The sequence below is a fragment of the Hemiscyllium ocellatum genome, unplaced genomic scaffold, assembly GCF_020745735.1.
Source record: "Hemiscyllium ocellatum isolate sHemOce1 unplaced genomic scaffold, sHemOce1.pat.X.cur. scaffold_875_pat_ctg1, whole genome shotgun sequence".
NCBI classification, from domain to species: domain Eukaryota; kingdom Metazoa; phylum Chordata; class Chondrichthyes; order Orectolobiformes; family Hemiscylliidae; genus Hemiscyllium; species Hemiscyllium ocellatum.
This window is the reverse complement of record NW_026869282.1, coordinates 128671-142678: the sequence shown is the minus strand read 5'-3', so window position 1 is coordinate 142678 and position 14008 is coordinate 128671. Positions and strand designations below refer to the sequence as shown.

General features: G+C 47.2%; 1 protein-coding gene across 1 annotated transcript; it reads right to left on the bottom strand.

The window, feature by feature from the left end:
• Positions 1-941: 941 nt before the first annotated feature.
• Positions 942-4600, bottom strand: LOC132814596 (zinc finger protein 239-like). Its single transcript, XM_060823541.1, has 2 exons — positions 4449-4600; positions 942-2247 (listed from the first exon to the last, which is right to left on the bottom strand). The coding sequence occupies exon 2, from the start codon at positions 1903-1905 to the stop codon at positions 1009-1011; it is 897 nt and encodes a 298-aa protein (XP_060679524.1). The 5' UTR covers positions 1906-2247; positions 4449-4600; the 3' UTR covers positions 942-1008.
• Positions 4601-14008: the final 9408 nt, after the last annotated feature.

Sequence of the window (14008 nt, the reverse complement as noted above, 5' to 3'; positions counted from 1 at the left end):
TAGAGAGGTACAGCGCAGAAACAGATCCTTCAGTCCAACTCGTCCACGCTGACCAGATATTCTAAATTAATCTAGTCCCATTTGCTAGCACTTGGCCCAAATCCCTCTAACCCTTTCTATTCACGTCTCCAACTAAATGTCTTTTAAATTCTGTAATTCTACCAGCCTCCTCCACTTCCTCTGGCAGCTTATTCCATACACGCACCACACTCTGCATGAAACGTTTTCCCTTTCGGTCCCTTTTAAATCTTTCCCCTCTCACTCTAAACCTATGTCCTCTAGTTCTGACAATATCCTGGTAAATCATTTCTGATGGAGATGTCAATGCTTCGGGTAGAACCCTTCTTCAGTCCTGAGGGATAATCCCTGAAATGCTGACTTCTCCACCTCCTGGTGCTGCCTGCCTTGTTGTGCCCAGCCTCCTGCTTGTCTGTTTTTTATTTTGTCTCTAACAAATGGTGGAGCAGATTCGATGGGTCAAAATATCCTAACTTCTGCTCCAATGGTCTTAGGTTCGTGCTGGTCCTGGGCTCAATGAGCAGCAGTGCCCACTGGAAGAAATGTTCATGGAATCATACAATCACTACAGTGTGGAAACAGGCCCTTCTGCCCAACAAGTTCAGACCGACCCTATGAAGAGTAACTCATCCAGACACATTCTCCTACCCTATCACTCTGCACTTACCCTGAACTAATGCAGCACATCTACACGTTCCTGATCACTGTGGGACTATTTAGCTTGGCCAATTCTCCCAAACATGTGCACGTTTGGACTTTGGGAAGACACTGGAACACGCAAAGGAAACCCACGCAGACACTGAGGGGAATTACATGCAAACTCCACACAGACAGTTACCCTGAGGATAGAATCAAATCTGGGTCCCTGGCGCTATGAGGCAGCAGTGCGAACCACTGAGCCACCACCCCCCTTCCCCCTCCACTCCCCCAGTAGAAAACAAAAAAGCCTACCAACTCTTATTACCCCCACTGTCAGAAAGGGCAGGAGGTTCAGACCTGGGGGTGACCCTCAGCAGTGTTACCGGCAGAATCTGATTGTTGGGAGCATTGGTGCCTCCGCTGGTGCTTGTTCAAACTGCAGGACATTGTGAACCTCTGCCCACACTCAGGGCAGGCAAACGGCCTCTCCCCAGTGTGGACCTGCTGGTGCGTCAGTAGACTGGAGGAGACAGCAAAGCCCTTCCCGCACTCGAGGCAGGTGAACGGCCTCTCCCCAGTGTGGACCCACCGGTGTGTCAGCAGGTGGGATGCCTGAGTAAAGCCCTTCCCGCACTCAGAGCAGCTGAAGGGCCTTTCCCCAGTGTGGACACGCTGGTGCTTCAGCAGGTCGGAAGAGCGTGTGAAGCACTTCGCGCAGACAGAGCAGGTGAATGGCCTCTCGCCAGTGTGGACCCGCCGGTGGGCCAGCAGGTCAGAGGAATCGCTGAAGGCCTTCCCACATTTGGGGCAGGGGAAGGGCTTCTCACCGGTGTGGACCCGCCGGTGAATCACGAGGTGGGAGGAGCGAGTGAACACCTTCCCACAATCGGGGCAGCGGAAGGGCCTCTCCCCTGTGTGCAGCCGCTGGTGCCTGATCAGGGCGGAGGAATCATTGAAGGTCTTCCCACACTTGAGGCAGCTGAAGGGCCTCTCCCCTGTGTGCACCCGCAAGTGCCTCAGCCGGGCGGAGGAATCGCTGAAGCTCTTCCTGCACTCAGGGCAGCTGAAGGGCCTCTTCCCTGTGTGCACTCGCCGGTGCCTCAGCAGGGCAGAGGAATCACTGAAGGCCTTCCCGCACTCAGGACAGGAGAATGGCTTCTCCCTGGTGTGACTGCGCCGATGTGTCTCCAGGGCAGACGGGACACGGAAACCTTTCCCGCAGTCGCCACACTTCCATGGTTTCTCCATGGCCAAAGCTACAGTTGCACACAAACGCGTGTATGTCCCCTCCCAGCCTTGAATTCCTCTTTCCAGGCCAGTTAACTGTTTCAGGCTCCACACTCCGTGCGTTGCTGCAACAGTAGGGTCTCTCTTCCAGTCCCACTGATGCTGAAAACGGACTGAAACAGGAACCAATTGGATCACAGTCGAAAATTGTTGCAGTCCCGATGGATTGAGTGACTCACAAATGCTGGAGAATCAGAGTCGAAAACTGCGGGTCAGGCAGCATCCGAGGAGCAGGAGAGTCAATGGTTCAGGCATAAGCCCTTCATCTGTTGATTTTGAAACTTCATCTTCAGATCAAATACTCTGAAAAGAGATTACAAAAGTCATCACTGTCAGTCCAGGGTAGAAATTCAGAACAAGCAATTCTACTTTCTGCAGAACATTCTTTTCTTTTGTTATTCCATAAAACTGAAAGCACCATCCCACTTTCTCACTCACTCTCTCTCCCTCTGTTCTCACTCCATTCTAATTCTCCTGAAAGTGCTGGTTCAGGATCTGACAGGGACAGAAGAGCAAAACAGTCACAACTGACACCTCTCTGAATTTTGGATACCTCCACCTGAAAATTAATATCTTCCACGACATTGGGATACTGTTGAGAGTGAGCAGGTCTGAGTTGTGGAAGCAAAAATATAGTGTGTAAATTCAGGATGAACCTGCAAAGCAGCTTCTTGACAACCAATCAGACACAAAATGGTTAACGTGCCCCCACGGGGGTGGGGAGTTTTGGAATGAGACACCAAGGCTATGACACCAGAGAGAAATTGAACAGACTGGTGTGGCAAATCAGAGTCATCTAGATATACAGCATAGAAACAGGTCCTTTGGTCCAACTGGTCTATGCTGACCAGATATCCTCACCGAATCTGGTCTAATTTGACTGCATTTGGCCCATATCCCTCTAAACCCTTCCTATTCATAAACCTATCCAGATGCCTTTTAAATGTGTCATAATTATACCAGCATCTACTACTTCCTCTGGCAGCTCTTTCCTTACACGGGCCATCTTCTGCATGAATTGCCCCTTAGGTTCCTTTTAAATCCCTCGCCTCCTCCCCGGGCCACCTCACCCTAAACCTATTACTGTATAGTTCTACACTCCCAGAGAAAAGACCTTGTCTATCCCTCTCTTTATTTGATAGAATGTAAGCATCAACAGCTCAGGGCGGGGATTGGGTGGGTGGGGGTGGATGGGGGGGGGGGGGGGGGGGGGAGGAGGAAGCCGAATGTGCTGGAGCCAACACGGAAGAAGATGACACAAAACCTTGAAGCTGCTATGAGGAATACTGCATGTGCTGTACTTGTACCTGTTGCTTTTATTTGTGGAATCAAGTGCATTTTAAAAATAAAAACAAACAAGATATCTATCCCTCCCCTTTCCCAATCTCCCAATGCTGTGCTGGACACACAGTGAGAGAATTGGGAGCAGGAGTAGGCCATTTGAGCCTGCACCAACACCGAACACATCATAACTGAACATGAATATACCTGCAGGCAGTGGAGACTGGGATTTCTTTCACTGGAGCAGAGGAGATTGAGAGGTGACCTTATAGAGGATTATAATATCATGAGGGGTACAGATGAGGTGAAAGGCAGGTGTCCTTTTCCTAGGGTGGGGCTTTCAAGATTAGGGAGCAAAGTTTGAAGGGGAGAGGAGAAAGATTTTAAAAAGACACGAAGAGCTCCATTTTTTTTCACACAGTGAGTGGTTTGTGTGTGGGATGGGTGTCTAGAGGAAGTAGTGGATGTATGTACAGTGACAATGTTTAAAAGACATTTGGAAAAGTACATGAATAGGAAAGGTTTGGAGGGATATGGGCCAATCACTGGCAGATGGGACTAGTTGGGTTTGAGAACATAGTCAGCATAGACTAGTTGGACCGAAGGATCTGCTTCTGTGCTGGAAAACTCTGTAGCTGTTCTGTACTGGTCTTAAAACCATTTTCTTGGAAATCCGAGATGGCGGTGGTTTGAGTCGTCTGCTGTGCTGGGCTCTGTGCCACACCCCCGGCAAGGTGGACTTTTACCCCTCCCCCCACCTCATTAACCATCCGTAGAAGAAAAAAATTGCGAATATAAACTTACTGAATGTCTGGAGCTGCTATAATTGTGGTTTGACAGCTTTAGGAACAAAATGAAAGCAAATGAAGGAAAGGGGCCGAAAGGGGTGCAGCAGGTAGGGCACTCCCCAACTGCATTGGGGGTGCTTGGAGCCATTGCTCAAACTTCCAGGGCAATCCCTGTGGATTTAATGGGACAGCAACAGTTACTCTCGGAGTTTGCCAATCTCCGAGAAAAGATTGAAGCAGCGGTGGAACCACTATCTGCCACGCTGCAAAAGCATGGACAGGAAATTCACGTGTTGGCCCGAAGAGAATAGGCAGCGGAGGAGAGGACCGTGGCGGAGGTCTCAGGAGGAAGGATCCAAACGCTGGAAGACCAGGTTCGGGCCCTTCAGGAGCAAGTGGACAACCTGGAAAACTAAAGTAGAAGAAAAATCTTACAGCTCGTGGGTCTTCCGGAACGCGAGGAAGGTGAAGACCTTATTGGATTCCTGGGGCTGGAGTTGGAGTCGGGCCTGTTGAGTGTGGAGCGGGCACACTGGATCGAAATGTGCAGGTCCGGGTCGGACCCGCAGCCCCGCGTGGTCCTAGTGTGGCTCCTGCATTATAAAGAAAACCAGTGATTGAAACAGCAAGAAGACTGGGAAGAGATCCACAGGCTCTAATGTACAAAGGATCAGAATAATATATTTTCAGGACTTCTCAGGAGCCTGGATTAAGAAAAGGGCATTTAATTAAGTTAAGAGAAAATTAAGGGATCTGAACGTACAATATTCCTTGAGGTCCCTGACTGTATTGCGTTTTACTCATGGAGGGACGGTATATAATTTGATTCAGCAGAAAAGGCGAAGGACTTTGCGAATTCTCTGAATTAAAGAAATTGAGTTGGGGTGAAGGCGGGAGGGACGTCATTCCAGACAATGCTACTTTTTTGCCCCTTATTTTGTGGTTATCGGCTTTATACGTACTGCCTTGGCGTAAAACTGGAATTATTTAGTATATCGGTCAGTTAGGTATTGTCTGGGGCCTTTTTTTCACTGCTGTCCTTTTGTTTTTGGATTGGGGGTGGCTATCCCTGTGTTTAAGATGTATGGAGAAGGGGTGTGGGGAGATGGGCAACCATTGTTAACTCTCAGAATGTAAATAACATGTTTTTTTTCAATCTGTGAATTGCCTGGCGTTTGGGGCACAGCTTCAGTGGGAAGGAGCCAGGCTGATGGCAATGGTGGGGGTTGGGGTGGGGGGGAAAGAGATCTCTACATAATTGGGGGTTATTTGAGCATTTGCTTAAGTTATATGTGGTGGTTAGATTTTTATTTATAGTAGTTTTAATAGGAGCAGTTTTTAGACTTTATCGAGTTAATGTCTTTGTTCCTCACCGCACCTCAGATAAGCTTCCTCCTCTTGGGAAACCACAGGCTTCCCTGGATGGCCATGTCTACTGATTCGTTCAGATGGTGCGCCTGGAATGTAAAAGGGAGCCATTCCCCCATTAAAAAGAAAGAAGGTGCTGTCAAGCCTCGGGAAGGAAAGGGTGGACACATTTAACTGATAAGGAACATCTGAAACTGCAGCAAGGAGGTTGTGATAAGGTATTCTTCTCCTCCTTTAGCTCCAAGTGTAGAGGAGTTGCTATACTGGTAAGAAGGAACCTCCCTTTCCAGGTAATTGAGCAAATTAAGGACGAACATGGACTGTCCGTCATTCTTAAAGCTCTAATACATAGTGAAGAGTATGGCGTCCTGAATGTGTATTGTCCCCCCGGTGCACCCTCTTAAATTTCTAATTGATGCAGCTGCTAAATTAATGAGTCTTGGGGTACACTGCATGGTCATTGGAGAGGATTTTAATTGTCTAATAGATCCCGAAGTAGACAGGGTGCCAAGGGCCCAGGCAGGTCACCAGCGCAACCTAAGCAGTTGGTGGACATGTGCAAGGAGTTGGGATTAATGGATGTGTGGAGGCATCTCCACCCTAATGGAAGAGACTTTACTTTCTCTTCTAACCCACACAAGTACCACATGGGAACTGACACTTTTTAATGCCATTGGATTGCTTGGACAGAACATTGGCTTGTGAAATTGGCAATATAGCTGTGTCGGACCATGTGCCAGTGTATTTTGATGGTAAAATCAAGAGTGGTGGAATGGATGCACAGCACTGGTCATGGACCCATTCCTGTTAAGGGATAGCAAATTTGTTGAGTACATCACAAGAGTTCAGAGCCTTCTGGGTACCAACTTGGGTACGGCCAGTAATCCGGAAATACTGTAGGAGGCCAATAAGGCATATTTATGAGGCTTGATTATTTTTTATTCAATGACTAGAAGGACGCAGAGGAAGGAGCAACAACAGATGCTGGAGACCCGTCTGCAGATAGCTGAGGAAGTATACTATAATAGGCCTTCACTGGTCAAGCTGCAGCTCTCCGGCTGCTCCCAACTCATTGCACACACTGGGGAAATAAAGGTCTGCGTTGCTCAACAAAGATTGTTGGAAGTTGGAGATAAGTCAGATAGATATCTGGCCAGAAAGTAAAATGCTTCCCAATCTATTATGTCTGTTCGAGAGAAGGCTGGCAAAGTTACCCGTGAGTTAAAGAAGATTAATGTTAGATTTAGGGAATAATTTGCAGAGTTATATCGGTCAGAGGGAGATGAACATGGAGTAGTAAGAATGCAGGCCTTTTTTGAGATCCTGCACCTCCCTAGTATAAACGTGGAACAGGTTTCCTGTTGAATATGCCTATGACAATACAGGAGGTGCAGGATGCAATGAAGCACCACGGTCAGATGGATTCCCAAGTGAATTCTATAGGAATTCATAAGTGTGTTGGTGGAGCCACTTCTGGGGATGTATAGCTATTCATATGCATGGGTTGTCTTCCGCCCTCTCTTAGGGAGGCTAATATCTCCCTCATTATAAAGATGGGGAAAGAGCCCGAAGAATGTGCTTCATACAGACCCATTTCACTGTTGAATGTAGATTTTAAAATTCTACCAAGACGCTGGCCCTGAAGTTGGAAAAGGTGTTGTCCTGTATTGTGAAAGAAGATCAGATGGGTTTTGTTAAGGGCGTAGCTCCTCCAACAATATCAGGAGGGTACTGAACATGGTGCAGTATGCCAGCAAAGGTTGATCCTGGGTTCGGTGGCCTCCCTAGATGCAGAAAAGGCGTTTGACCAGATAGAATGGCTGTACCTGTTTGGGATCCTCAAGCGCTTTGATCTGGGGACAACCTTTGCTAGATGGGTGGTGGTGTTGTATAATGATCCTAAGGCAGCAATCATCACAAACGGCACTAAGTCAGATAACTTTAATGCTGGGAGAGGTAGTCGAAAGGGATGTCCTCTTTCACTGCTGCTATCTACCTTGGCAATTGAGCCATTAGCTGAGGCTATCAGGAGGAATCCTGAAATAATAGCGCCAGGAATGGGAATGGGGGAGCATAAGATGACCCTATATGCTGATGATGTCCTTCTGTTCTTGGCCAATCTGGAGGAGTCTGTTCCTCGATTGATTCAAACAATTAATTTATTTGGAAGTTTTTCAGGCTGCAGGATCAACTTTACAAAATCAGACGCCATGCTGGAGGATGGAATGCAGTTCCTGTTTAGATGGTCGTCAAAAGGGCTTTTGTATTTGGGAATTTTTATTACCCCTGCCTTCCACCAGCTGTATAAAGCTAACTATGTACAATTACTGGAGAGGATAAAGCAGGATTTACAGCAGTGGGACGGATTACCATTATCATGGTTAGGCCGAATAGCTCTGATTAAAATGAATGTTCTTCCTCGCCTGTTGTACCCCATGAGAATGCTCCTGTTGTTGCTACCCAGATGAGTATTACTAAGGCTCAATGGTTGGTTAGGTTATTTTATTTGGTGTCGCAGTCGCCCCCTAATTAAGTTTACCAAATTGCAGCTCTCACAGGGTGAGGAGGAGTGGATCTTTTGGACTTGGAGAGATATCAAATAAGCGCTTTCTTAGCATATGTGGGTGACTGGGCATGGGGGGACACGGGGTTGATTTTGCTTGACGTTGAAGCATTGCAGTCGAGATGTTCCCGAGTTAATCTATTATTCATTGATAAGATGAAATCCGAGACTGAGCAGTGAAAGAGTACAATCATTTTAAATACAGTGAAAGCCTGGAGGACACTGAGGCAAGACAAGGGCAATTGGCTGAAGACCTCGCTGATTACCCCGCAGGTGGCAGCCTAAGGATTTAAACCTGGGGCAATAGACTCCGGCTTTAAGTCATGGGAGTATAAGGGAATCTCCTGGAGGGAAGATTTATTTGAGGGTTAGGTCTTGATGTCATTTAGCCAGCTAAGACAGAAATATGCATTGTCTAATAGGGGCCTTTTCCGGTACTTTCAGCTAAGGGATTATATACAGAGGAAGACCACACTCCTGGCCACACCACAAATGGCAGGATGGAGAAGGAATGCAGACATGTTTATATCCCTACCATAGAGTCATATCACCTGACAGATGGGACAAACCTTTCCGGAATCATGGAGCTGACTTATCCCATGTGAATCCACTTCTGAAATATTGTGTTCAATTCTGGCAACTTGCTATCAGAAGGATGTTAAAATTGAAAGGGTGACAAAAAGTTGCACAAGGATGTTGCCAGGCTTGGAGGGTTTGAGCTCTCGGGAGAGTGGCGCATCACCAGGGTATCCCAAATGTAACATTAGTATAGGCACTCACACACTGCTATTGGTCATGTTGTAAGATCCAGAGATACTGGAGTGCTATAGTAAGGGAGCTGAAGGACATCCTGGGGGTTGACAAATTTGCCTTCTCCAGATGCCATTTTGAATGCTGTCATTGTAACAGCCTCCACGCACTTGCAAGGAAGCGCATTCCATGAGTTACACCTCTGCGTGAAAAAGTTGCCCCTTAGGTCCCTTTTATATCTTTCATTTCTCACCGTAAAATTATGCCTGCTAGTTCTGGACACCCCACCCCAGGTTTTAAAAAACCATGCCTATTTCCTCTATCCATGCAGACTCATGATTTTATAAACCTGTATAATGTGGGAATCACCCTCTGACACTCCAGAGAAAGTAGCCCTATATTGGTCAGAGCATCGAGTATATGAATTGGGAGGTCTCTGTCCCATGGTGCTTACCCTTCAATAATTCTATAATTGGAAGTATATGACATAGCTAAAGAATAAAATACAACAGATAATTGTATTTGAATCTCGGAAACTAGCATAATGATTTTTAAGCCATTTATGGGTAGCACAGTGGTTAGCAGTTTGTCCTCATACCACCAGAGATAGGGTTCAATTCCCACCTCAGGTGACTTACTGTGTGGAGTTTGCACGTTCTCCCTTTGTCCTTCCCTCCCACCATCCTTTTTTGTAATTGGCCATGTTAAATTGCCCGTGGTGTTAGGTAAAGGGGTAAATGTAAAAATGGGTCTGGGTGAGTGGCGCTTCGGCGGGTCAGTGTGGACTTGTTGGGCTGAAGGGCCTGTTTCCACTCTGTAAGTAATCTAATAACACTAGATCAATCTCTATTCCTTCTCTAGTTCCAGTCCTGATAAATGCTTTGCGGATCTGAGAGCCAAAGATGTTGACCTCTTCCATTTGATTCACTTCCTCCTTTCCAGCTGCTATATTGAATAGTTTTACATCCCCTCTCATTCCCCGTCTCCAAGCCAGCATGAGGAATTGACTGTTCTGTCATTGATTTGCTAGCAGATGTTGCCCAGAGGGAGGGAGTTTCCTTCTGAGTGGCCTCGTCCCGCGTTGTGACGTTCTCGATGGATTCCAGGGTGTCATGAAGGAGCCATAGGAATCGCAGCGCCGACCTGATGTTCTGTGTTACAAGTTCATTGGAAGGCCCGTACGTCGCGCAAATACATGAACCATACTTGGCGACTGACAATTGCAAACCCTTTGCCGAAAGGAGTCTGAACTCCCAGAGTCAGAGCTAAATTGAGAAATGAGCTGAGAAGCTGCCTCTACTTCTTGAAGAAGATAGAGTTCACCCGAGATGAACATCCTTCCTCTTCATAGAGTGAGTACGGCACTTTCCTTCTACACCCTTTCCATCCTTTCCAATTCATTTCTATTCTGGGGTTAAAATGAATCCCGCCTCCTCAGGTCCTCAGAGAACATCCCATTTGCTCATCAGAAGAAGTTGTGTTGCCGTTCTGAAGCAGGTAACCTGGCCAGGCGAGCCATTTCTGCTCTTCAAGCGTTTTGAGCGCACTGACTGGTGGGTGCGCAGGGAGCCCAATTTTAGCGATCCATCAATCGGAGAGAAGTACATGGTGTCGACGATTTCCTACGTCAGCAAGTGTATTCGGTGTCATTTTGTCCCAGACCATCACTTCTTGCCCCAATCAGAAAGCCAAAATGACTGCAAAGGTGTGTGCAGTGGGAGGACCTGTGATTCTACCCGAAGCAGATAACAATTGGGCCTGCAGAGGGTGAGGATTGTTATTGTTTGTCGCTGCAGAAGTGGTCATCCCAACAATGCAAACAAATCTGCATCTGGATGGAATTTCAATAGGAACTTCACATTGCAGTGCCCATGGAACAATGGATCAAGAAACAACTGTACAGCGGTTAAGACCCATTGAAAAACTACATCCCTGACGGGAATCGGACTCTATTTCGGCTTAATCCAAATCCAACCACACACACCAGGGAGACGTAAATCCGCTTTGTAGCTGTGCTGAAACTTGCCTCGCTGCACAGAATCAACCCGGGCTTTCAGAAGAAGACTTGATCCGATCTCTTTTGGGGAGACTAGATTCAATTCACTTCCAAACTCACTGATGTTTTTGAAAAAATCGCGGAGCGACCGGAAGCTGGTGTAGCGCAATTTTACCAGGGTAGGTTTTTTCTCCCAGGTAGAGTCATCACCATCCGCTCTCTCTCTGTCCTGAGAAGGGCTGATACAGTGAACGAAGAGGGTTCGAGGCACAAGAAAGGATGAGGGTGGGGGTGCAGGTAGAGAAATTGGATGGGAAACAGAGGCTAGGCGGAAGAGAGAGAGAGAAATGGACATGAGGACAGAGCATTGGAGTTAGAGAAACCCTGGGGGTGCACAGGATGGGGAGCAGAGCGTTTGTCAGAGAGAGAGAGAATGGGGTTGCAGAGTGTGGGGAGAGAGAATGGACGTGGGTCAGTGGGTGGGGAGAGAATGGAAGGGGGCAGAGGGTGGTGGAGAAAGAGAGCAACAATGAATGTTAGGAGAGGGTGGGGGAAGAGAGAGAATGGAGGGGGCAGAGAGTGGGAGGAGAGAGAGAATGAGTGTGGGGAGAGGGACTGGATGGAGGAAGGCAGAGGGTGGATGAGAGACTGGACTGGACAAGGGACAGAGGGTATGGAGATAGAATGGACGGAGGTGCAGAGAGTGGCATGTGTGTGAGAGGGCGGGGGGAAGCTAGGGATAGCGAGAGAGAATAGACTGGGGGTGCTGTGGGCATGATTGGATCTTGATTGAATGGGGAGTTGGTGAATGCGTCCCACCCACTCCTAGCAACCCCTTCTTTCTACATGTGCACTGCAGATTTTTGTGAATGATGCGAGAGAGAATCTGGAGTGTGAGCGTAGTTACCCTCAGATCCTGGCATCAGCAAACCACTGCCTTTCTGTTTTAAAAACTAAATAAAGATGTGGGCAATATACTGGGAATGGCAAGAAGAGACTAAGAAACTGAACCGAGAGTCAGCGCTTTCCGGTGAGGGGAACTGGCCAAAAACAGGAGGATGGAAGGATGAATTCAAGTTGGAATCCATTGAAAGGTGGAGGAATTGGGAAACAGAGATTTCAGGCAGGAGATAGGGAAGGCTGTTCGGTACAAACTAGAATTCTCCGATCCTATTTCCTGCCCTGCACTGACAGCAATGATCTGTTTTCTCAAGGTATTAGCAGAGGAGGATTTGCTGTTCAGGCGTGTACAAGAAATTTACTCAGGGCCTGAATATCAGCAGCGTTTGAATCCAGGAGGGCAAATTATTTCAAGCATCAACGTGACTTGAGAAGCCCCGTGATTACACGCAGCCTGCGTGGGAGTGTTCCAGGGTTCTGACTGTGCAGACAACTTTAACTCTGTAGCGAAATGTGGACTAGAGTTCTCGCTGTAGACGAGCCCTTCTTTGGATCGTTGAAGCTGCTGAGACGCAATGACCCCTGCAGCATGGAAACTCTGTGGAAGCAAATTCAATTCCCCAAACGGGCTGGAGTGTCTGGCATGAAGCTAATCCATTCCTTCAACCCTGGAATGAAGTCAATCGATTCCTTCAATCCAAGACTGTGGGCGGCGCGGCAGCAGCTCAGTGGTTAGCACCGCTGCCTCACAGTGCCAGGGACTTGAGTTTGATCCCACCCTCAGGGTGATTGTCTGTGTGGAGTTTGCATTTTCCTACCCCCTCCCCCCCTCTCCCCCCCCCCCCCCCCCCCCCCACCCACACCCTCCCCAATCTCTGGGTGCTCTGGTTTCCTCCCAAGGTCCCAAGATGTGCAGCTTAGAGTGGATTGGGTGTTCTAAATTCAGGGATTAGCTGTGGAGGTTATTGGGTGGGATGCTCTAAGAGGGATCAGTGTGGATTGTTGGACCAAAGGGCCTGTTTCCACAGTGTAGGGGGTTTGATGATTCCCCCAACGTGTCTGCAGCCTGGCTTCTAGCTGCATCTCTCTGAGCTGAAGGTCCTCCAGCATGTGTTTTCCCTAGTTTCCAGCACCCAGAACCTCCAACTTTCTGCAAATCGAAAGGCAAGTCCCACCCTGCCCTCTCCAATGTGTGCTATGTAACTGCTTATTCAGTTTTAGTGGTCCAGCAGAGGCTGGTAGCCAAGTTCGGAACACATGAGGATGGCATCAACCAGGACCTTGGATTCCTGTCACATGACAGGTAACCCCACTTCACTGTCACGCTCTCTCACACCCACACAAAGCACACACTCTCACATTCACACAGATCCCTCTCTGACACACACACATATACACCCTCTCACAGGCTGATACTCTATCACTCACATACTTTATCAAGCACGCACACACTCGCACATACTCTCATGCGTGCACACTTACATATAAGGCTTTGGTGTGATTTTGTATTTGCAAATACATTGTGTGCTTTTTGAGCCAAATACAATCTACAGGCAGTCAATCCATGTGAGATTTTATAAATTCCTACTTTGGAAATAGAACCAGTCTCACTCAAGATTGGGATACAGATCTTAAGTTGTCTCGAGAATGTGTCTTCAAACAAGTTCTGGGATTTACATATTAATGAACCAAAACCTGCAACCCATCCTAAAAGATGAAGATTTCACAACAATCTAAGTTTGTTCTATATCATTTCTGTTGCATGAAACTGCGACCTTTTGCAAAAATTTTACTATGATCCTGCTCCACAAACATCTGATGAAGGAGCAGTGTTCCGAAAGTTAGTGCTTCCAAATAAACATGTTGGACTATAACCTGGTGTTGTATGATTTTAAACTTTGTTTCTCGTGAATACATCCCACACCTCCAGGTGCTGCCAGTAAACCTTACAATGTCGATGAAATGATGCAATACCTGTAGAGATGAAAAGTTTACAATTTCTAATGATATTAGCTACTCATTCACTACTCCTTCTGATACACGATGTTGGAAACTTAGTGCAAGAGGTTGAAAGAAATGTGCAGCTTTAAAACAAAAACCTTTTGGATCTCATAGCTTTCATTGACAGTCTGAGACTGGGGTTAAGTTCAAGTTACCTTTATTGCCACCCAACTTTGTTACAGTTTCAGATCTCCCCAGCAAAAAAAAGGTGTATGAAAAAAGCTTTTTTTAAAAAACAGCTCAAAGCTCACACACTCCTTCCAACTCTACTTCCTTTACTGTTGGTCAGCACAGAGTTGTCCCTTCATAATTGGTCCTTGGTACAGCCTTAAGCTGAAGGAAGTATTGCCTCACTCAGCAATTTCAACCTACACACTGTGTCCATTTAGGTTACTCCCATCATTTTACATGGGGGGC